This window comes from Bombus huntii, chromosome 9 (assembly GCF_024542735.1).
Source record: "Bombus huntii isolate Logan2020A chromosome 9, iyBomHunt1.1, whole genome shotgun sequence".
Lineage (NCBI taxonomy): Eukaryota > Metazoa > Arthropoda > Insecta > Hymenoptera > Apidae > Bombus > Bombus huntii.
Window position 1 is genome coordinate 10974535 of NC_066246.1, and position 26547 is coordinate 11001081.

The 26547-nt window shown below is 36.2% G+C and overlaps 1 protein-coding gene across 2 annotated transcripts in view; it reads left to right on the top strand.

Annotated features, from left to right (window-relative positions):
- Nucleotides 1-26547, top strand: part of LOC126869701 (glutamate receptor ionotropic, kainate 2) — a 288271-nt gene that overhangs the window by 184619 nt on the left and 77105 nt on the right. For both annotated transcript variants that reach the window (XM_050626575.1, XM_050626574.1), the window contains exon 5: nt 9459-9616. In XM_050626575.1, coding sequence (XP_050482532.1) covers nt 9459-9616 — 158 coding nt within the window. The remainder of the gene's footprint in view (nt 1-9458; nt 9617-26547) is intronic.

Genomic DNA, 26547 nt, shown 5'->3' on the forward strand with positions numbered 1-26547 from the left:
ACGTGATCCGCAACGTACGCATTTCCAGAGGAAAAAAGTGGGTCACGACGTTTCAAGGAATCTCAATTGTCATTCAGCTCCTCATGGATTTTGAACGTTTCACTTTGTACCGTCGTATCTCCGTAACGAATTGATATATCAACGTGAAACAAAATGCGTTTTATGGAATACTTTTTCTTTTATTAACCGAGTGGCTTTCGTTCAAATATTTTTTACATCTTCTGGTCAGATATTTTTGCCACAATTAACGTTTTGTTAATTGTTGTCAAAAGGGAGTTTAATTTTTTAAAAGATCTGTCGTGTTGGTTGGAGAATTACGAACGTTTTTCAACTTGGCTTTTGTAGCCAAATTGATGCTCTTCCGCTGAATTTGTTCTTTTCGTTCATTTATATAGATATTATTCTTTCAGCATAATATATCAAGCTTTATTAATATAACTAATTGTCGTAAATACTAAACCAAATACAAATACATTGAAGAATATGCAATTGTTCAATTTTATGCAATATCTTTTTAATACAACAATCAAGACTAAATTTTCAGACATAATAAAATGCTATAATTATAAGTATATAGAAATGTATAAAAATCTTTCACGGTTTTTGTATCAATATACCCAGATCATTAATGAAGGTTGTATGGTTCTACTGTAAACTTTAAAAATGTATGTCATACCTCTTGAACCTTTTTAAACATTGAAATATCACAATTTTAAAAATCGTTCCTTTTCAAAAATTCACGTACCTTAGCTTTAAAAATTATAACTGTTTAAAAATTCAAAGATCTTAATTTTAATTAAAACTTCAATTTCCTGAATGCAAAGTGGAACAGAGCAGAGACTAGAAGCATTGAACTGTAATGGTAGTTAAAGATCAAGACAGTCTCATTCCGCGAACCTTAATTACGAACGTTTCTTTCATTTACGATGATATAAGACCGCAGCTTTATTTCGTCTTAAAACGCATTTCCTTTATTGCAATGAGTACAGTGTGTTCTAATGTCGTTATAAGCATCAGAAACAATTAAGGTTAAGCCAGATTCACGATACAGGCGTGACTCCTTTGCAGTTTTTGAAATTAAGATTTCAATACACGTTTTATTCCATGATTAGGAGCGCTTATCATTTCTAAGAATTAATATTATTAGAATTTATTTCTCTCTATTTCTTATTTCAGATTTGCATATTATCTTTCCAGGCGGGTAACTGCAATATAATTTTTGTATTCGTGTTTTGCGATTTTTAACGGTATCGTGCACGTTTAACATTATTCTTTTACTTAAACAATTGGAATATTAAATGAATAGTAATAAAAGTATACTGCAAAAATATATAATTAATGTATCATTTAATATGAGAGAATAAAATGATAGAATAAAATTTAGTCGATTTTACAGATTTCTAATCAAATTTGGTCTCATTGTATCCTGTGCTCTGTGACTGTATAACCAGGAAAGATCTTAGGATGGTTATAGAATCACACGAGAGAGACAGTTTATTTTCTCTATCACAATGAATACAAAGAATTGTAATATCGTTATACGTCAGACTCTAAAAGGTTAGCAGCTAGCGTAGCAACTAATTTGCTCGCGTCGTCGCGCCAATTTCAATTTTCTGATTCGATGACACCTTAAACGGAATTGATCGCATGGCGAATAATTTATCATTCGGAATTAAACGAAAACGTTTGGGATGGCAGAGTATTTTCAAAAGAATAGCTAGAAAGGGAAATATAGGAACGGAATGAGAAAGGGTGTTACAGGGATTACCGAGATTGCGGGCCAAAAGGATTATTCAGATTAGCCGGTAAAATATTCGGAACGAAAGATTTGCTTTCCGACGACGACCTCTCCGATTTATGCACCTAACAATTAACCTAACCTCCGCATACACTGCTGAGACTGACACCTCGAATGAATTGCTCCTGTGATACGCCTCTGCGAACGTTAAAGTCCTTTACCGTAGGGAAAGGGATGACCATTTTTTCGAAAATTTGTCTACTTCAAATTTTTCCCAGCTAAAGTTTAAATAATTGGACGAAATGAATTATGAAATGGATGAGAGGTAATCTACGTTAAAAGAGGTTAAAAATGACAGGAATTTTTTAAAGTAAATGTTATGAAATATTAAATATTTGAATAGGTGATAAATGAACAATACAAAAGCCAATTTGTATCAAGTTTATCATAATTATTTATTTCATTTTTAGAAAAAGTATTGAGGCACTTACACGTTATATTTATTAGTAAATTCAAACTTTATTATATTTTGTATAGTATTTTACGTTATAAGACATGTGTAATACGAATGGAACGATCAATTTATGCTAAAATAATAAGGAAAGTAAAGCAATGAAAAGTATTCAACGTGTCTCAGATTTTATGTATCATATACCAGCTATTCTGTATCGACAAATTTCACAATTTGTTGTCTCTCCATAACTATTCATAAAAGAATTCCCTACGTATCTGTTAAATCAACTATGAGTTATTGTTTTAAGTTCGTGCCTTTAAGATACAGACAATCGTTTAATTGAATTTTTTCCTTCTTCTATTGTTCGACAATAAGTTCTTGTAAACACTGAATATAAGAAAGTGAACGAACAAGATGCTAGGTATTCTTCTTCTTTACTCGAAGTTTTCAGAAAAAGTATTACCTTCGGATACTTAAAAAAGAACTTTGTATATGAGATCTATGAAAACATTTCATATTTTATAAATTGTTCCTCTGAAATATTTGTTGCGGCAAAAATAAAAAGGAATTTTCAAGAGACGTTGAAGGTGCCAAAGTATTTTATCGTTTTTGAGAATGATTCTTGTTATCAGTCTTCTTAATAATTATACACATACATATTCTCGATATCATGAAATAATATGTTAAATAAATGAATTAGACATAAATACATTTTTATTGGTATTCATACATGTTACAAGCTAATTAATTATGCATGTAAAATTTAGAAATTATACATATAAATATTAAATTATTATATGTGTGTTTCTTCCATATCAACACAAATTACCTCAATCTGTACATCACAAACGCTTCTCGCAAATAAAGATACCATTGTACAACTATTACTAAGCACTAAATCTAATTGAACAGGTTCAACCACACCACTACATATCGAAAAGAATGGAAACGAATTTCCTCTCTAATCTATGCATCTACAAATCCAGGAACTTCACAAGAAAGCCGCAACGAAGCAATCGAGAACGTTCTACAGTAACCGCGTTAACAAACCCCAATGAAATAATTCGTGGCTACCGGTTCGGACGGATCGTACGATCTATGTATTCGGAAACGAAAGCGTTTAAAGCAGCGAAAGGTAAATTAACCGGCGGCGTCGATGTCGGTCTACCAAGTTACCAGCGCGGAAATACAACGTGTATTCGGCAGTGGAAAACGTGGCCGTTCCTGACTCACGATTTGCACATACTGGCTGCTTGCAAAGCGCGAAAGCCGAACGCTCGAGTAGAAATACCGGGAATAGTTGTCACGGTCAGATTTACAGCGTATTTTCTACGATTATAGTAGACACATGGTATGCCCTTGGACAATTCCGATTCACGGAATTATTCCTCCCCAGATGGTTGTTTCGTTTCTTTTTTCTTGAACTACACTAGCTCCATTGCCTTGTATTTGCATACACATTTCCGAACAGTGCACGTTCGCGTTTGTCATTCCGTATCGCAAGTCGACCACGATCTTCATGCACCGTGCGTGATATTAATTCCCTGTGCTCGTGTCGAGGAAATCTGGGTAAGTCTCGCGCTCAGACCTCGAAACGCTTTCACGAGCTTGTTGGGTGCCGTTCGCGCGCTCGAAGAGGCGCCAGCTCTTCCACGTTACGCCATTGTCGAGAACTTGAGTTAAAAGCGTCTGGCAGTTTAGTACGCGTGGGTATTTCTTAAATTCATGTTTGTGGTAATTAGGGTAGCTGAGGATAATTTGTAAATCAAAACATCGTTATAGCATTAGGTTGAGTAATAAATTCATTCCAGACCTTTTTTTTAAAGCATGCATTGAGTTTTATTACTCTTATATACGTAGAATTTATCTATATACAGAGTGTTCTAGTACTGATGGTACAAATGAGATGATTTTATAATACATGAAAAAATATAGAATAAATTCTTTTCACTCGAGACTTCGTTAAAAATAATTGCTGCTTCGGAGGAAAGAATTTCTTTATAACATTTTCCGGATCTTTCAAAGTAGGAAAGTTAACAGAAATCCTCAATTTAGATGAAATACCTGGCATCCTTGATATTTCGTAAGAGTCTAGAACTTAAGGGGTCGCATTCCAGGACAGTAAATTGCTTGCTAAATATTGGAGATTAAATATTTCCAGGTCAGTAAATTAATATTCCTTACTCGTATTAATATGTTAATCTATATGCTCAGTATGTCCTTTTCATTAAATTCCCTGTGATTGACATGTTCAGAATGCGCCAAAGCTGGAACGTCTCGTGTTTGTAACTGTCTCTGAATACTTAGTGTCTATCCGTAGTATATAGATGACCCGAGACTTCGTAAAAGCATCTTGGAAAGTCAATTTCGAGTATTCGTAGATCTGTTCGAAAGTTCGCTGCTTGAACACTTCCACTGGATCCTTCTATACAATTCGGGACATTGCTCGATTGCCATGTACTATTTGTAAATATGCTTTACTGCCTTCAATTACGAATAGTTCAAGCTAGCAAATTTTCGTTTCTCAATAATTTAATAATGATTCTAATTTAAAGGGCATCGTGCTCATTCGCCCTCTACTTATTGCTCTCGAAATATTGATAATACGTGAAAAATGAACGATATAGACGCCGAGGAATTTAATACTCGTTGCGCAGACAGTGGAACGCGTTCATTAAACGATCAGGTTTATGACGTGTCCTGTCTGTCGCGCATTCACTGATGCGCATTTTTTCCATCAGAACGCGGTGTAATCAGAACCCTGACCACTCTTGGAAATTACAGACACATCGCTCCACGATGTCATCGTTGATTTCTAATTATCGGTTTTTATATTGGATATATTAATATTAATACCGGGTAATTGGCACCGCATCATAATTGTCACGTCAATTTTATCAGGCTCATCGACTAATAAAGGAGAAACTAGAAAACACGAAATTTAAGAAATGAATCTGACAGTCTGGAGCTACGAGTTATAAATTACTGGTATTAATAATTTCCCCTATAGCTATAACAGCAACATGTTTAATAATGAAACGAAAATGTATAAATTATACAGATTAGTTAGTTAGTCATCCTCTTCAAGAAAAATGATAGAAAGCAATTTATGTGATAGACACTTATCTACCCATGTCACTTATCAATTTACTGCTATTATCAATTAATAGAAAATTATATAAGAGGTCACAGATAGGCTAATTAATGAAAATCTCAGTTAAAACAATCAATATCTTTCATCCAACCTACAAAACCAACAATCCATTGTAATCCACCTACCATAACATCATTCTACCCCCATTTTTCAACCCTTAGTTTTTCTCAAAAGAACGAGTTTCCGAAGAACCCTCCATTAAACGAGTTGTCTCGATCAAAGAAAGGACTCTTAACAGTCTGAAAAGCGCCCGATCAAAGATAAAACGAGATGGTCTAAAAAGCTCATTCCAACGGCAAATAAAGTTGAAACCGCTGAAAAATTGATGCAGTCTCGAGCATTGGCAATCGATGGTTTAGTAAACAAGCCAATTTGAATTTATCCTTGAATCCTGTGTGCGCGAGCCAAGGTACTTCGTGTTTCGTTCAAGATATCTTAGGCAAAATCTGGGAACGAGTTTGTGCCGCATGGTGGTTGTTGTAAAACCTGAAAAGCATAACCTTTTGAGAAGAGGGTGGGGTGTGTGAAAGAGACTGAAAGGGGTGGAGAAAGAGAGAGAGAAAGAGAAAGAGAGAGAGAGAGTGAAAGAGAAAGAAGGCGGATACTCCGCTCTATACTGGCGAAAGTTACTCGCCGGAAAATATACAGCGGCGCTTTTAGGAAGTTCGGATTATCGGAAAAGCGGGTTCGAAACGCGAGTTACCGCCAAGGCGGATCCTCGTGAAAACTCAGTCGCGAAGTTGCTTCCTGGGTCTCGATTCGGCCATTGCAGAGAGCCGGCCGGCTGTAATAGTCGTTTTCCACGTAAAAGCCCAGCCTTCCCCATAGAAAAGCTATAGCCGGGGCTAAATACGCGCCAGGCCCGCGCACCCTTGCTAACTTTCGAAACATCAGCGGCACAGTTGCCGAGCGTAGAACCGCGGCTCTAAACTTCTTTAACTTCCGATCGATATTACCGGACCAGACCTTTTTCTAGTTGCTCGTGAAACTTATACACTTGCGCGTTTACGAAACATCTTGTTGCGTACTGTGTTGTGCGAAAGTCTTGCAACATCTGTTGCGTTTTATTATCACGATTCTTCAGGGTTTATAAGTAAATATTATTTTTTAAGATTCTTGCCGTAGCAAATTTTATCGTTATATATTTGGAAGAATGAAAAGGCATAAAGAAATTTTTACACAACGCACCACACAGCAACATCAAAAGTAATAATTTTTATGAGTATCCAAATTCATTATATCAATATTTTTTATTAAAATGGTAGGCGAAAACAGACAGATTTATATAACCATATTTTGAATAGATAGTCAGACGAATTTTTAATATTGCAGAAGAAGAACCAAATGTTATTCGAAATACCCAATAAATATTTAGTGTAACGAATTGTACCTAATGGGAAAGGAGTTAGCGTTATTTGGAATTTGGAGTAGTGAATGTGATATGTTGAAAAAGAAGGATCAAATGTTATTTGCAATACTCAGTAGACATTTGGTGTAATGAATTGTTCCTATTGAAACAAAAGGGTAAAATGTTATTTGGAATACACAACAGATACTTTGAATTTTACATATGGAAAATTGAAACGTCCTATGAACGGCACCATGTTGCAAAGTATTATCATGTTTTACGAACAAATTGCGTTGCAAAATATCTCGACCTCATGAGAAAAATTTAGATAGCAATGTTATCTAATCGATACAAATCGAGGAACAATGATAGTTGACACTGTGTTTATTTGCACATAAAGAAGTAGCTGAACCTCAAAAGTGAGTTCTGAGATGATCAATGATAGAAATGGTTGAAACGGAAGATAATAGTAACGACGGGAATTTTTTGCGATTTTTCCATTTTTCATAGTTTTACCTTTGTTCCGGCGAAGTCAAAATTCCGTCTTTGGGAGCAACTTAAAGAGAAGATTCTTGCGAAATAGTTGACCTTATATCGCGAAGTAAATAGTTGGATGTGAACCACGAGAGGCTTTATTAACTTCTGCGTTTTCGTGTCCTCGACATTAAATCTTGAGTAGTTTCAGAGTCTTCAGCCACTTTAAAAAAATATTTAATGCATAATGATTTTACAATTGAATTACGAAGTTTCAATTTGTTCAATGTAATTCCAGTTTGAAAATGTTTCAGAAGTGGAAATGGTAAACGATTTAAATGCCAGAAATAAAAATTTCAATGGTAGGAACTTTCCTATTAATTTTGACATTGGAAAAATAAATCTATAGGATTAATTAAAGTTATCCAATATCTACATATAGGTAATCTTATTCATAGCTTCTTATTATTCATTTATGTTTTGTCTTTTTTAATCTTAATTTACTTGACATTTGACATCATAATTCTGTCTTGTGACAGTCTTAAAATCTAAAATAAATTCTAATTTCTATCATCTCTATATTTCTATCATCTATTTTCAGATACACATCAAATTTGAAATATATACCTCTTTTTCGCTAAAATCTCATTTTCCATTCTCTTTTTTTTGCACTTACATCGTTTCACCATTTTAGCTTCTCGTTTGAGGATGCAGATCCTGGATATAATAAATAATAGAGAGGATACATTGCAGTACGAAGAGTGTTCCATCGAGTCAAACTGGAATGATATCTACTATTAAGCTTCTTGCTCGGGAAATCAAAGAATGCAGAAAAATCGACGGTCGTGATCGTCGTCATCAGCGTTTCTGTAACGGAGAAAACGAAACTCGCGCAAAGATATGACTAAAAGTATCACCAACATGAAGATAGGACGTTGCTACATGTATGACCATGATATTTTATAGCATCTCATGGTCGCAATAATGGCGTCCATAGAACATCCGTGATAGTTTCAATTTATAGGTAACGTTATCGATATTTCATCGGGACGGATTGCAATCTAACATTCCAATGGAATCTAAAGTGAAAATTGATAATTGAAGGGCGCGGCCGGTTTCCAGACCGTTACGTTCTGTTAAAATTAATTGCCGCGATCGATTTGAGTTTGGCAGAGGACGATTCCAAGAAGACGAACCTCGATTAAAATGTATAATATTTATCGTTCGAGTTTAAACCATTAGTCATTCAGTTTTCGTCGTTTATTTACTTATTTAACGTGGTAATGAGATATCATTGATTATTACTTGTTTCTATAGTAATTGTACCGTTACACATTTAACGTTAGTAATACCAATTAAATCATCTTCATCCGTTAAAAAGAAACTAGTACATGTATCTACATTTTTAGTGTAAAAATTACAAAATAGAATGTTGTTTCCATTAAAAACTAATCATTAAATTACAGATAAATCTTTGTTTACTTGTAAATCTGAAAGCGTTTTTAAATATCAAGATAATTGTGAATCATCTATATTTAGATATGAATATCTAATAGATACAAAAATTACAGACGAATGTCTGTACCTACTAAATAATTTAGAAATGTACCAGTTAACGATAAATGTTAAGAATGATATATTAAATGAATATCTATGAACATAATTTTCTCCAAGAAATACGCTCTTTGGAATATTTGTATAATAAATGTATTTCTCTCAAGAAAACTAGAAATATTATTCGAGTTATATTTTGAAGAAATCTATCCGCCTATTGTCGTAACATAACGATGTATGAATTGATTATTATCATATCTAATTCTAAATCAACTCTTATTAATCATTCATATCAAACAAATCTCAAACCTAATTCATTGTCAGCAAAAAGTTCACTAATAAATCTTTTAGAATGTAGAGTCTAAACTAAATCTTGCCACAAACTCTTGGAACAGTTGTACCGCATAAGATACGGCCGAAGAACTAGAATTACAAGTTTCCGTTTTATTAAATCGAAACATCTTCCATTCAGACTCTATAACCTTGCCAGCAACCGACTAATTTATCAATCGCGATAAAGTCGGGTGTGCTCTCATTTGCATGGTGCATCGTCGTGTTCGTCCTCGCACGGTCCATTACACCTTTGAAAGTTTGAATCGCGTCAGAAAACTCGTACATGCAAACTAGTTCATGGAATCCGGTATTACTGGGAACGGAGTAAAGTATTTCCTAGTGAGACGACGGATCGTCGTTCGAGGTTCGCGATTCTGGCTAATAAGCGACTACTGTGTTTCAGGCATACGTTGATTTGGTGAAAGCCTGGGGCTGGAAGAGCTTTACCATCATCTACGAGAATAACGAAGGGTTGGTGCGGTTGCAGGAGCTCCTGAAGGCACACGGACCCAATGAATTCCCTATTACGGTCAGACAGCTGAGCGAGGGTTCCGAATACCGGTGAGTTTCCTGACTTTAGTCGCTTTAGGCGAAAGAAACTCAAAAGGCAACGGTCGATCAAGGAGATGTTGTGTTTGCTCGATAAATGTTCGACGTTTCCTCTCTTGCAAATTTTTTGGAGCTGAAAATGGTAGACCATGTTTGAACAGAATGAATGCGAGGTGGTTAGAAAGAAAGAAAGTTTTATCTTAAAGTTAGATCTTCGAGTTAGGATTGGATGAAAGAAATATGTGTAGAGTTATGATTGTAATAATTGGCGTTAACAATTACGCAATTTTTATGTAAATAATTACAGAAACAAGTAGAAATTTGTTTTATTTGTTACGTATTATACTGAGTAATTTACTTTGGATATTTTATTGTGGATTTATATTTATATATTTATATTGGATTTTCCAATTTTCCTAGTTAAACTCAAGGAGCATAATCTATAAATGGAAATGAAAAATGCGACTATGTCCGGCATGTTTTTTTACCTCTGTTAGAAATATCTAGAGGACGAAGGTAATAATTTCGAATGCTACTTTATTTTTACAACGCTGAATAGTGCAACTCAAGGGACCATGAATATTGTTGATCCCCTAATTTTCTAATTATACCAGCTCGTAATGTATCAATTTCAAATTCATTCTAAATCCCTGAAACCCAGTTTCTCAAACAAATTCTCACAAAGTCCTTAACCGCAGTGCATGTTCCAATTAGCATACAGTTATAAATCAAGACTTCCGTTCTAAATCTAAATCTTGCTTGAAATCTAGCAATTTCCATCGCGTTAAAATTTGCTGTTTCTTCTTAGCGTCTGAATCCTTCTTAACCCACGAATTACTTTCCTATTTGAATATGGTTTTAGAAAAGAAGGAGACGAGATGTCAGCGCTTATAGGAATTAGATTATTTGTTAATACGATGATTTAACGTTGGACAACTGCGACCAGTATATTCAAACGTTCGAAGCCAACTACTTAAGTATAAACAGATTTCGAAGAAAGCTCACGTCGTAAAATTAAGCTTCGGTTAAATCTCGTTACAATAGCACAATAATAAAATTGTTTGTTTTAAGGCGATAAATATGTATTATCGACTACATCTAGTTCCTTACAGTTCCGTTATCGTCAATTGGTCGTTTCAAAGCGCGATAAACGACAAATGGAATGGCGTACTCTGTTCGTGAATTTAATCGAATTAACGCTCGAGTTTGATTGCATTCTCGATATGGCTCATGGATGCACGTGTCGGACTCTAATTTCGTTGGCGTCTCGATGAAGTGCTTTGAAATTGTAGTATGACTATTTACGAGATTTATCGATTTCTGGTTTCTCCCAAATCTATCGGTTTTTTCAAAAATAATTTTAGCAGGTTGTATTGAGGAGCTTCTAAAGGGATTGTAAATCTATTGTGCATTATCAAAAAGATGCAATAGAATTTTGAAATTTATATAGTTGTAGATAGTCATCAGTAGTAAGTCACAGAACGTTCGTTTCTAAACACGAATTGTAATGAAATCTTAGAAATTCGATCTTCTTTATACACGCGATTGATAAATATCTATTTTATTTTATAACTAAATGTGTTGTAATTTATGCTTTTTCTAAGTATACTGAAGAGTAGTAGTGTATATGTGGGTATTGTCTATCGATTCTGCATATTACATGATGGTGGCAACTAAATTTATTTTGCTGATTTGAAAAATTATCCGAGTGCGAATGCACACAGGATCGTACAGAATGATTGATGACTACGGTTTATTAATGTCTATAATATACTATCTAATTCTCTATCGCTGTATCCTGTAGTCTGCATTATCGTAGATTATAATATTTTGAAAAATCTCGACTTCTAATAGCACGTTACTTCCCAAAATTAAATATAAGAAACAATAATTCGAAGAATGATGTATTCGATGAACTCTTCGATGTGTTTTTAACGTATAAAAAAAAAAGATATGTAATCGCTGATTAGACGACGGTCATTTCTGTCACCGACAAGCTATCCCGTCAACCAAGTTCCTTGAAATATGATTTTATCTATTATTCACGCGATAAAGTTCTGAGAAGTGCCATTACGTTACCCAGTTCCACGTAAGATTGTCGTTAAGTTTAAAAGTCGGATTTCACGCGACTCCGACATCTTCGCTTCAAATTAGTTGGGCGAAGAATATTCGCGAGAAGCTCCGTCGTGGTGAATTCGGCGATAAATCCAACAGCGGCCAGGCGATCCATCAAGATCACACGTAAAATACAGTCAATCTATCAAACGTCATGCAACATAACTGACTCTGCAAATACACATTCCAACATGCTGTATCGTACCACGTTCCAATTTTCATTTGTATCGGTAGTTGTACCAATAATAAATGTAACATCAGTATTGATATTATTATTATGTACACATATATAATCATATAATACTTGTAATCGTATATCTATACATTATACGACTGAATAATAGAACATTTACTTTCATTTGCTGACTAATGAGTCTTTGGGATTAATCTGAATTTTCATTTTATTTTGTTAACCCATAATTAGTACAATCTATCCCTTTAATAGATTAGTTCACATTCTATGAAAAAGAAACAGTAATGTTTACAACGTTTCCTTAAAACACCGACCAGAACCTACCTCAAATTAAAATTACCAGAAATAAAAAATTCTTCACTTCTCGATTCCTAAACTACATCACGGTGATCAACTCATACTCGCGTACGCTGATTCATATTAACATACTCTTCTATCTATCTAATAAATTATTGGAAGCTGTAATTGTAAGTAAGAAATAAATCAACCTCTACAAAGTATCTTTAAAACGCCCGTCCGCTAATTGGAATTAATCCTGATATGCCATTAAATCACGAGAAGCCATCAGAATCAAGAATTCCTCCTTCCACAGTTTCCAAACCACATTGCGCTGTAGTGATCAGCTCGCAGCCAGTGTTCGAAACTACGAAGCATAATCGTAGAACCTGGAGACACGCGTCCTGTTGAAAATTCAGCGGTCCCGATGATCGACGTTGTCGTTGCATTAGCGTGACGGCGTGCAACAGCAGTTGCGTCGCGATCGATACTCGTACCACTCGCAGAGAATACACCATTACGAATTAAACTCCTCACCTCCTCTCTCTCTCATATACACATGCATTCTCTATTGGCAATCCACAGACCACAATGATCTTCTTACTCCTCTATGGTATGGGTGACGTATCGATCGCAGCCTAGAAAGTGTGTCAACTGCGCTTCACACGGCGAATAGGGCAAATCTTCATCTCCTTGCCCGCCATTCTGTCACCGATACGAGCTTGCACACTTCTTAAGAACCGGGCACACCTATGGCTCTTATACGCTCCGACTGTCTCGCGTTCTAAGCGCAAAAGAAGGAGCCACCAGAAGCGTTGCATTATTCATAAAACCACGGGCGGCGTTGGCTTATTGCGCCACAGAGACCAGAACGATAGGGATTTGAATAAATTCTGTTAGATGCCACGTATCTATTTCACCGGAAAATTCATCACTCCCTGCGTGCGTCTCCACGCTGTCGCTAATATCGAATGCATTGTGGGGAAATTGTTTGGCCGACGTAGGGTCAATGGTGACCTTTGTATGGGGTCCTGTGGGATACTCGACCATCTCTATGCATGGTTTCGACTTTCTGTGGATATACGATCGGTTTGTACGGCCGTCCTTTGGTTGCAATTATTCCTTCCTCTAGGGGAGGATGGAATAATTTGTGCGAGGTGGAATATATTATATAAATATCGCTGTTTGAATAGAAATTGGCCCTTGGATTTTCGTCGCAGATTTTTTTCGTCAGAGATTTTTATTAATTCGAATTAACAGTATATTTGGAAATACGTGTAACATAGAACGAAGAGAGGCGCCTGTAGGTATCTATAGAAATTGGAAAGTTAATATAAAGATTGGAATTTCAGCCTGAAACATGATACGATATGATGAAAAGCGTGTCAGAAATTTTTGTAAGAGTATCACTGTGAAGGCGATAGGATTTTATCGAGCGTGTCAAGAGTGTTTAGAATAGGATGATAGATGTACGAAGTAGATAAGTACATACCTACATATACCTGGTCTAGAATGTTATAGGTATGAAGAAAGGATATTTGAACTGAAAATAAGTGATATAGATTATTGTATGACAAAAGAATAAGATTATTATTAGTACAAAGATTTTAGATAGAAATGGTTAAATGTCTCATAGAAATGATCGTATAAAATGAAAGAAGATATATACGTGGAAAATTTTGACAAAATATCTTTGTCGTATAAAACAAAAGTTATGATATAATTAAATTGCTATTACTCCATTATTATTTTCATTATTAATCTACAGATATTATTAATCATTACTTATGTGAAAAGCTGTTTGCAAATACATATTTCTACGATACAATGGTGCATTGTTTACTATAGAAAGTTCAATACAGGTTTCTTGTATGACGTAATAACGAAAGAGATTCTCTTGTCAGTATGTTTTCAGGTATTAGACTAGGGTGCATTCACATGTTTGATAATATATTATATAAGCTCCGCTCAATTATTTTCATATTATCGAATGGCATTACGTTTTCCCCTTTTATTACCTTCACCTTGTCCACCAATAGTCTATTGCACGAGGCATTGTCTTAAATGCCTCGTTAAAACTTCAGCAACGATTTGCATGGAAGTTTTGATACTTCACAATGGGCCAATAGATTCGATAAGAAAATATAAGATTCTTTTCTTTTCAGCTTCTTTTTTCATTCGTTTTCGTCGTGAAAACAACTTTGTAAATTAGGTAGTTGGACCCTTTTGTGGGATATTTTACGATCGACTTTCATGAGATCGTAAGAGAAAGATTATCTTTTTACTGAATGGGAAAAACGTTCGGAAAATATGATACTTCCAAGTAGGAGCCGTTTGTATTGTTAAACTTGGGTCAGATTCAATGAAAGTATAATAAATTTCTTGATGTATGAGCTATATAGAAATCCGCCGGATCATGGAAGTTACGTTTTACTTCTACAACTCTCGAGCGAGGGCTACTTCAAATCTCCATTTTTATTTCCGTAAAAGGATCTACTCAAATTTTTCATGTCTCTTAGAAGAAAATAATAGTCTTGGCATATAAAATAGTAGTCTATCATCATTTTTAACTTATAATTATTATATTATTACATAGACAGCGCCGTTTACGGCCAAATCTAATTTATCTGCTACTCTATCCTTTGAAAAGATCAGAAACACTTCTGGGATACTTATCAAAGTCTCCATACTCCACATTATACAAAAATTCATCACGTCTAATGTATGATACCATTCTTAATATAAATAAAAATTCGAAAGGGAGAAATATAAAGGCAGATCAATTCATTTATGATCTATATATATTTTACATTTCCTGAATAAAAGTTGTTACATCAACATTTCTACAAAGCATAATTAATTAAGAGTAATGTTATTCGCACAGCGTAAGATCGAATCAGAGAGATAACAAGTTACTCTTTCCCAATAAAAGGAAAACACAGAAAGCAAAGAGCACGCTGTGTCCAAAGCTAGTGAACAAGCGTCATGCAGATTTAGAATAATGGAAACACGTGTGAATTCGCGGTCGTCGATCGTGCGAGAAAATAGCGCAGCTCGCGTGGAAACGGTAGTTCTGGAAACGGTTGCGGTTTCAAGGTGAATAGACAATCGAAAGTGCTCGAGTAACGCGACGCTGCTGGCATTCGGGCCGCAATTGCTTCGTCGTTGAATCGACAACGTCGTCCATCAAATCGGAGCGTCCTGACCAGACTGGATGTAGACGTGGATACTCCTGATGGGTATTTTACTGGGGCTGCGACGAAAGCTCGTAGCCGACAAACGGGCTCGGTGGAAAGCTTGACTCTGGAAATGGCTCCTGTGGGAGGTGATCGAAGCAGCTCTCCCTGATTGTCGATCTGTTTCCTTCAAATGGATCATTCAACATTGTGAACGATCGAATGACGGTAAGCTAAGGCTTTTGGCCTAATTTTCGAAGAATGGTGAATTGATTTTTACGCTGACGGCTCTGATCGTGAAATATTTTTTCGTTATTTGATTTTATACTTTAGACACTTCATTCGACAGTCTACTTTTCTACGTGAAAATTTGTTGTTGCACTTGAGAATTGGTCAATAACGTATCTGCACATACGTAGCTACTAGGAATTTCTAGGTCACTGTATCGAAATTATAGTTTACGGTTGGCTGAGTTATCGTATTTTCATCGGTCGTGTTACTATATTATTTATTTTAATTGACCTTTCATCGATTGCATTTCTACTTTATTTATTTTAAAAATCGTTCAACTTTACATCTGTGAAATGCTAGAGCAATATGCTTCATGGAGCATCAATTTGTCACGAGCAATTAATCAACAGCATCCAACAGTAGTAACGCGACACTCGAGCAAATCAAATCACCGATTCCAATCTAGTGTTCTCCATTCCAATGTAGCGTATGTATGTTCCATTCGTCTGTGATTTTCCTAAAAAGCATCCATCGGCTCTGATCAGATCGTGTCGCGATCGTAATGGAAGTAAAATAAGAGCTCTGAGAGGGTAGTACGGGTCTGGTGGTAAATCCAATTCGTTGGTGCCTTTGCCGGCGGAAGATACGGATGCGCACTTCTAAAAGAAAAAACTTTACCGAGGAGTGCCTTCATTTTGGTCTGTGGATGAGCGTAATTGACGCTGGAAAACCTGGTCCTGGCTGGAAGAAAAAGAGGAGCAAAAAGATAAAAAAGAAAGAGAAAAAATAAAAAAGGGAAAAAATAAAAGGGAACGAAGGTATCTCGGGTTGGATACTCATCAGAAACGTGTTCCCTTTGATCAATCAAACCACCGTATCGTTTCTACAAACGTGATGTAACATCTGCAGTGGTCCAGTCAAAATACGGCGTTCGACTTCCCTCGACCAGTGGCCATTTTCCTCATTTCCAAATTTAGGAAAAAGTTGCTCGAGATACGTCGTTTGAAGTCTCTGCTCTCAGTTTATCGTGCTTGCCGTATACCTGGGTTCGGTCAAGTCGAAACGAAATCGAACGTTTCTTCTTCATCGTTTCTTCCTTCTATCGAAACATTTCAATTACTTATACCGTTTCGGTTAAGGTCTGCGTCTTCGTTCCCTTCATTCCTCTCCATTAATGATCTTCTATCCCTTTTGCAACCGTTAAACCGTGAAAGCCCGGTGTTGATTTTGTTTTCGCTCTCTATACATTGGATTAGGGAATTATTGAAAATGGACTAGAATGGTTTCCTTTAGAACGGAACAGGTTTTTGAAAAATTTGAATGATAGATATTAAACGATCGTATGCCTAATTATACAGCGTAATTATATTGATAGACTGATTAGATATTAATATTAGATGGATTGTTCTTCTGTTTTTGATATTGATATGACCTTGTGTATTTTGTTTATTTGAATCGTCTTTGGCAATGCGTTACTGGGTTATTAAGACATTGATAATAGTAAAATTCAAGAAGCTAATACGTTTCTAATAACATACAACACTGAAGCGTTCGTGAGATCTAAAAAAACTTAAACCTTAACTCTTCATTCAATACTTTTATCTATCGAGATCCTTACGAATACTGTTCACTTCAATCACTCTTCAGCAGGACATTTTATAAATTTGTAAAAATCATTTGTAATTCTACGAACTATAGGAATCTGTAAATTTCGTCCATTTCCATATCTATAACACTTTCTATAAGTTACTTTTAACAAAAGATAAAATCAAGTTGTAATACTTTTACGTAATAATAGAATTAGGAAGCACATACGTACACAACATATATAAAGTACGCACAATATATTTCTGTGATAAATGTGTTAAGATAGAACATCGCTGGGATAGCTGCACGATGCCATAACAGGAAATCGATAGAAGATCGGAACAGGAAAGGGACATTCGTTGTGAAAATCCAAACTGATATCGGAACGTCGATTTCGATTATGGTATCGGACATGTGGTCTCCTGAAGTCACAAATGATGGTTCTCCGTGGTACTTTACGATCGCGATAAGTTCTCAGTAATTTCTCCCCGCGGTAATAAAAGTCCCATCGAAGAAAGCAAAAGTATTTATGCCGTTGTGTAGACGTATCTTGGAAAGGCGTGGACGCACGTTCGAATTCTCCTGACAGAGGAATGCAACTTGGGAGTTTCGAACGTCCTTTGGTTTCATCCCGCAAACTTTAGCAATATGTCTTTTTATCAAGCTCCAGGGAAGTATCGAACAGAGAAGATTTACTAATATCGCGGTATATCGCTTTTCCGAAGTTGCGACGAAGGAAAACGAAGTTACGATAAAGGAGTCGCGATTAACTCTTTAAACTACTAGAATCGATACGAGGATGTGTAATTTTTATTGAATTATATTGGTTAAGAATTGTATTATACTGTAAGATTATATATACGCTCTATTATATCTTGTATCTATGATATAAAAGAAGAAAATTATAATTAGCACAATGTTAGGATTAACATAGAATAACGTTTCTTAATTACAATGTTTACTCGAGAAATGTTGACATAAGTATGATCTTACATTATTGCAATTAAAGAGCATGTTACAATATCGATTACGAAGTCAATTTAATTTATTTTATATTATTTTATAAAAATAGAGCAGAATGGTTTTTATTCACTTCACTCTAAAGAAAATAATTCACACCGTAGAAACCGACAAGTATGATATTGAATATTTAGTAATTTTGAAATATTTGAATTGGTTTTAGAAACAAGGTTTATCTCTCGCTATTGAATTCAAATGAATTATAATATACCATAAAAATCGGAAAATTACTCTGTGCAACGTTTTGAAGGCTGATGAGAGTTCCTTTTCCTTGGTCACAAGCTAAAAGGACGACGTTTCGTGCATCTGCATGTTATGAATAGGTATGAAGCGGTCGAGTGGCGCGGAAGCCGGATCTAAATCTTTTTTATGGAAATTGCGACTTAGATCTAGGGAATAGTGGAGCGTGAAAAAGTTCCAAGCTCCGCCGGAATTCCGATACGAGCAGCGTGTTACGTGTACGTGTATGAGAAAAAGGAAAAACGGGGGAAAATCAAAGAGTGAGACACGACGATAAAAACGGAAAGCTTAATCGACCTCATTGTTACGCTCGAGTTAACGAATATATTCGAAGCCGTTCCTTTCTCATTTTTCCGATGAACGAATCACCACGATTCACTTGCAAGCCCTTTTAATTTAATAATTGCTGATTCGAGCAATTATGCAAGTTACCATCGTTTATATTTCATTTACATATTTAATCACTTACTAATTTTCTAAAAATTATCAAAATTCACGCAGTTCCGATTTCCATCGATTTCGATTTTCATTAGAATTAAAAAGTTGTACAATTGCGAAAATTGTATTAATCAAGTTAACATATTTGAGCGCTTGGAATTTTAACTTGGGTATTAATTTTAAACTGTACTATTTTTCCGAGTTTTTGAATTTAAGAGACTTCTAACCCTGAGATAGGAAATTTTCAATTTCTTTTGTTTCTGGCGGTTGCAGAATTGAATTCTAGGAACGTTAATACCACAGCTTTGAGGTTTCAACGACTCTCTGGCCCGAGGTTCTAGGTTCCCGATTTCTTTCGTTTCCCACCGACTAGTGACTGTAGATTTAAATTCTAAGACCATTAACACCTGAGCTTTCGAAATTCAACGACTTTTTAACTCGGTCTTACAACTTTCCGATTCCCTTTGTTTCTAATGGCTGTATGATTGAATTGTGGTAGCATTAATACCAAGGTCTCCAGGTTTTAACGATCCTCTGACTTGAGCTTGCAGGTGTTCGATTTCTTTTACTGGCAGTAGATTTCAATTCTCAGAAAATTCATATATCAGCCTCCGAATTTTGAATGATATTTTAATTTAGGTAAGCCGATTTGTGCGTAAAGATAAAAGAATTACAATTCTAATAATATAAATATTGAACTTTGTAAAATTAATCTGAGTTTTAATTAGTAAGTTATTACACCAGAAGGCTTTCTTCCACGACCCATCCCTACTTCAACTACTCTTCAGTAAAATTTCTTCTCCCCAGAGGAAAACGATACTCGAACAAACAGCAAAAAAAGAAAACGAAGAAAAATAAAAAGGCGCGCGTGAAAACGTGATTTCAATCGAGTTGGTGTATTTTCACTATCCATCCACAGTTTAGCCTCGATGTACTTTTATCTGACCCAGTTTGCGCAACAATATAACTGTCTTCTTGTCTTGTTCCGCTCCTCCATCCCTCGGCCTTTAGTCGTTTTCTCAGAGGGAGGCGCGTCTACTCCGCCAAGAGCAAAACAAAGGAGGCGATTAAACGGAACAGCGAATCCGTCAGAGGGTTCTCGACTTCCATCCCACTTGGTGTTACTGCCTCCCCTTTATTTGTATTAGTTACCCCATTCTTCGACGGTATTGTTATGGGACAAGCCCGAATGTCCCCTCACGGCGAGTAATTTTGTCGCAAGCTGCCATTCCCTTGATGTTACCACCTATAGGGGTGAAATTTATTCGGAATTTTGAAGACTATAATCTACATTGCGTACTTCCAGTTATTCTTCAAGGGATTGGAATAATATCTACGAATGTAATATCTGTGTTTGGATTATGCGGTTATAAAATCCACGGTTGTTACCCTCCATTTTCGAGAAAATGTAATTATTCATGTATGTATATATGTATATAGTATACATATATGGAGATTTTCGGTCGCGTTTCAGGGACGTTCAATTTGGAAAAGGAATAGGATTAAGATGGGAACGAATACACAGGTGATGTAGTTTTATGAAAAAGGATTTGGAGTTAGTAAATAGAATTTCGAATGTTTCGCTATTTTGAATTCGGTTTATTTCTGACTCTTTTATTGTTAAACAATTTTTACTTTTGATAGATATGGTAATTTAATGTTAGTATCAATATTAATACAATTCGAGATTAATTCGATATTTTTTTGGTGTGATTCCAATTTATTAGATTGTCCCAAAAGTTTCTTTCCTTTTATAAGGAAATAGTAAACAACATGTTTTGTTTTATATTATTTTATTGAATTATGTATGATCCAGTTTGTTCTATTGGAATAAAATGAAAGAAACTTTTGGGACAAGCTAATATTTTTCTTCGTTTATTTCTGATATTGTTATCGTTAAAGTATAACGACTTTTATTTCTGGTAGATTTGGTAATTTAATCTTGGTACCAGTATTGTTAAAATTCAACATTAATTTGGTAATTTATTTCAAATTTACGTTATCATAAAAGTTTCGTAAAAAATATTAATAAAATGAAAACCTCGTGTTAAAATTTGTTATAAAGCATGAATGGCTTCTAACGAGAACTACATTCTCTCATGTCTCTATTTCCACGTGAAAAAAACATCAGTGTCTGCTGTCCCTTTTTTTCAATTTTACACATCGACGAGAAGCCGAATCGACGTTGAAGTGTTACAGGCTGTCGATCCTCGATTCCGATTTCCCTTTCTTGCTCCATGAAAAAAAAGGGAAGAAACAAGGGAGTTGAAACGAGAAACGGGCGGTGAATTAAGAGCAAAATGCCTGAAAGCTGTATCATCGACGGTCGTTTCATCGAGAAACCGATTTTTCGTCGATACGCGTGTCGAGAACGAGGCGTTCGCCTCGTTGGCTTCACGGCTCGCTGCATTTACAGCGTTTTACGTATAGAATCGTCAATCGTGAAACAATGTAGACTCGAAACGAGTTGGCTTTAATCAGGTTGAGATTGAAATTAGCGAGAATAGGTTCGGTGAAGGAGCCTCGTCATTTGGATAATTAAATTTCATTTTGATGAATTAGTCGTTCGAAATAGAGAAAAGTCTCCTTACGAGGTTTCCACCGTGAGTCTCTTCCGAACTCTCATCGAGAGGAAAACAATGGCAACGTGTCTGAAGAGACTTTCAATCTCGCGCTGCCGAAGTTTCGAGTTAATTATCTCGTGGCAAACAAGCCGTCGGATGTGCTTCCTTTCTTCACGAAGAGTTGAATAACAGCGACGATGAGTCCTGTCGACTGCAATCGGGAAGATGGAAGATTAAGAGTAATATTGACTGTGTCTAACCTACTTTTCTAACGAGCTGTACCTTACTTTCGATCTATACCTACCTATGATTCAGATATTCTCCCTTCAAACCGCACCACGTATATCTACAAATTTCGAGATCCACCATAACGTCATCAGTTCTATGTATCACGTGTCCATGCCACAAATCTCAAGTCCGAATTGCCTTCTATAAATCAATTACCATGAGCGTTTCAACGTCTCGGAACTGTTACCACGAACATTGTGCATCCTTCGACAAACGAACGCTCGATTGATCACGGGAGAGATCTGTTTCATCGAGCAGACCACGAGGTCTGTGCTGAAAATCGCAGTCACCTATCACGACCTCGTCATTCACAGTGAATTTTGGCCCAGCCACAGTTCAATACCGGTCAACTGTACTGGTTAGTTTACGTGAGGGAAACTCGCCGCTGTCTCAACAAGCTGTCCAATATGAGATGACAAAGCGGTGAAGCAGCGCGCAATGTTTAAAACGTTGGAAAACAGTTGCCTGATCAAGGAGCAATCACAAGTTTGATTCTGTATTACCTATTTTTAGGAAGGATACGTAATTTTCTATCAGATATCTTTTATTTATTTATTTATTTTTTTTTGTTTTTAGCTTTAGCTTCCTAAGTCCTTAAGGATTCTTAAGTAGAATATTATTTATCTATAAAAATTATTTACACACGCAAATAGGATATCCTGTAGTTACATAGTCATCTGAAGGAGTACCATTTAGCGTTCACATTTCATCCTTCTGTATAAGATGACCATCAAAGTGAATTTATATCATCTTATATGTCGAATTTGTAGAAGAAGGTGTATAGTTAAGCTGTTTTGCAATAAAAAGTCAATTTTGAAATTCATGTAATTTGCTTTTTCAAGTGAAATGATATGGATTAGTATGAATTGATTAAAATTTCTCTGCTATCTTACAGCTCTGGTTAATCGTCTAATTCTTTTAAAAGTCAACCGCTACCTTTTCTAACCTTCCCGTAACATAATTTTAAAATTCGCGGTCATTGCGTAAACTATACAAGATGTCTCATAATAGAGTAATTTTTGCCTGAAAAAGCATAGTAACTGAAATAAACCTTTTCACAGTCAGACAATCGTGTTAACGCACAGCGCAACGCAAGGGGCACGATGGTGAGGCACAAGGAGCGAACGACTCCTTGTTCGCCTTGCGGACCATTTCTCATTTCAGTGCGTGGGAATGCCGTTATAGACTCCTGGAAGGATAGGAGCATGCGATGGTGAATAGGACGTCGAGACGGCAGCTAGAAGAATTCATTCGACGTGGGTAACGGATGGGGCGAGAAAGTTTGTGCGGCAATAACTCATCGTTCACACCTTATTTACCTAGACCTCTTGCCAACGGAGCCGATCGTTCTCCGTCCCTACGCCTCGTCGGGTCTCGCTGGATTCAATTTTAACAGGCGCCACCGTTGAAAAGGAAAGTCGATGCCGCGTGCTATCAAGCATGGCGGTTGAGGATACATCCAACGTGTTAAGAAAAGAGGGGGAAGGGAGAAAATATACAGGAAATAAATGGTGTTGCAGTCCGTTGATTTCGTTTTCGAGTACAACGACGAACACGTGAACATGTTATTTATACCGGGGGAAAATCGAGTTCCTTTCTGGATGAAAAGCACGACATGACAGCGACGACGAAAGGTCTATATTTTTGTATACGTCGTTTGCCCAACATTAAGAATTGATGCTTACCCAACGAAGCTTCGAAGAATACTTCGATAGCAATAATGTGGAAGTTTCCTATTTTTCACACTGTATTATATGTTTATGAATAATGTATTCTAAATTACATGTTATAGAAGACGTTTTCGGGAATGGTTGTTCTCGTTGACAGATTTCACAATTCTTTTTCTAATTTTTCTTACAAGGACTTTTCCTATCTGCAAGAGGTTTCACCCTCGTTTTTTGCTCGATTCTTTGGCTCAATCATTTCGCACTATCCCGGCGATACGGTTCGACCTCGTTGACCTAACGGAGAACTATGGATTGGAAAGATGGCGTGAAAATTAATAATTGAAGAAGCCACCGACTCGTGCACCATAATTTTCATCGGATAGGTAACATAGATCAAATTGCACGGTGGAACGGGGTTACCCGATAAAGCAGCTGTCGCCGACAGATAGACTCTTCAGACTCAATGACTCGCCCCTCCTCTCATCTAATTCTCATTTCTTCCCTGTCCAACGAGGGGATTCTGTTTTCATTCTGCGACGTATAGTCGTCTTAATTTATATGGGGTCTTCCACGTTGCTTTTCACGTTGGTGGGCCACCTCTCGAGCCAAGGCAGACCGCGAACTTCTAAGATTCTGGCCGTATCGATTACGAGGGCAATTTCTTTTTAACGAGCTCTCGATAGCATCTCGAAAGAGTGCGATCCAGGGGCGACGAGGAGTGGAAAGACGCTGATTTAGCGCAAAGATTTAGAGAGAAACGATTCTTCGAACCCCTTCCCACCTGGCTATATGGCCTGTAATCTCCTATCGGCTGGTAATCTCGATCAACATCTTTGGATTTTCGCCGGAAGCGGTAGAGACGCGATAGAATTTTTCATCGAGGCTGCCCGTTATCCACCGGTTCGTTCGATTAATTAGAAAACTTTTCTTTCGCTGATCCGCTCGACACTTTTTGCCTCGAGAACTTTAAATTACCATCCAACAGTCATCTCGACGTTCCGCATCTCCTAGACTTGTAGCTACATATTTTAATTTGTTGCGTGTATTTTGGTAAAAAATTTTCATAATTAGTTTGTTGATTCGTTAATGATTATTTCGGAAGAAAATTTTTCCAAATATTTCCGTCATGAAAGAAGCTATAATCTAACGAGTATAACAATAAACAATGCTTTTATTAAACACTCGTAACATTCATTTTTCTTGCATTGCTATTACTGAATTATGTTATTGTAAGCAGTGTTTATCCATACTACCTATATTTAATATTCTGTTTATTCGAAACATAACACCAAAGAACAAACGAACTTATTACGCAATTTCGTACGTTTAATAAAGGAAAACAAGGAGCGTATAAGGTGAACGTGGACACGTGAATAAATTAATCTTTATCTTGAATACGATGAGAAAAGATGATAGTAAAACATAAATGTTTGTTAGACATTTGATATTACGGATTATAAAAGCGAAGGAATTATTCTATACGATTCTTTCTTGTTTTATTTCACAACAACTTAACGCGAGACATTTTGATGATAGAGCCTCTAACGATCTCGCTCATGATTTATGCATGAAAACGTTGTACGTTTCATTCATACTGCTGGATTTTTCATCGTAAATGTCATTTAGAATCTAGGCGATTCAATATATATTTATTATGAAATTTGCAAGAATGAAGTAAAAGCTATTTCGAAATTACGCGATTCTTGACGACAAATGGTTAAAGCGTGCCTGAAAAATGTAGCAAGGTCGGTAACAGGGCAGAAGATACGTTTAAGCGTCTGTATTCATGGGATTTCATTCTCTTGGAAATGTTCAACTACAAAGTTGAAGCTTTTCCCTGCTCTTAACAACAAACACTAAACCGAGAGTAGACACGTCTGACTGCAAAAATGCGAATAATTATCAACCTACATAACTCTTTCGTTTCCAGAGAGAGAAAAACAGGGTTGATATACGAACCAGCAGTTTCCTTCCTCCAAGTATCTCTGCTAATGAGATAGTTTTTTAACTAGTCTTCTAACTAGTCTTTTCGACTGCACTCGACATTTTCTGTCATAGCTGTATTCCTTTGTAATTCACGCCTGTTTAGTTACATAACACCTTCTAAAAGTGAACCTTCCAAAGTATTTTATTTGGAAGGTAGCATTTGTCAAACGTTTAAAGAATGGGCGAATATTGTTGAAAAAAGAATTGGATATTCGAGTCTAATTTTACAAATGTTTTCAAATGTTGCCTTAACGAATCGTTCTTATTTCTATTAATATAATAAATATTTCGATTTAATCAAGTATGAAATAATTTATATTATATAACTACTTTATAATATTATATTAAAAATTGTAATCATGTTCTCAATTCATAATAAAGTTGTAAAATTGTTCCTAATGTGTTATTTTAATTTTCCATAGACAAACATTATTGTATTCTGTAGAGGGAGAGTTGTTTATGTTTACACCTAATGTTTTTACTTTCTTAAGGTTTCTAAAAAGGTTTCGAAAAACTTCTGGAAGCGTCAAACTTCGTCCTCACACTGTTCCTCGCTTCAAACCCTAGGATAACTATACATTCTTCTTTCGCGCCCTACTTTCAAACACTTGCTCCTTCCGCGTACTTTCAACGTTCAAAACTCCGTCACTCGCAATAAACATTCACACGGAATTCCTATTCCGACATAATTTAGCTCCCAGGATTCCCAGGATTCCAGTTGTACTTGGGAAATATAGGATAGAATAGAGTGCCACCCATTTAAGTAACAACACGTGCCACAACTTTGTAAACCGTCGCCTGGAACATCGGGTATTCCCTTCGAAGGGGCCCAAGAAGACGTCAGCCGTTATAATAAATCGTTGTTGCGCGGGATGCAATGCGCGTAACATCAGCGTTGAGAGGCAAGGATGCACCGGAAGTGGCGCATGACGATGCATCACCTCGGCGACCCATGTACGCGTTCTGCGTCAACTCGCAAATACCTGAAGATTCAGTCGTATCGGTCGTTTGTCTTTGCTACCAGAATTTCAAGTTTCCTACGTAAAAATGTCGCGAAGACACCATTTTACATGTTCTTTCAAACATTCACGCGTCTAATAAGAAACCAGTATGCAAAAGAGCAAGGAAGTATGTTGCACTCTCGTTACAGGGCAATTCTTCG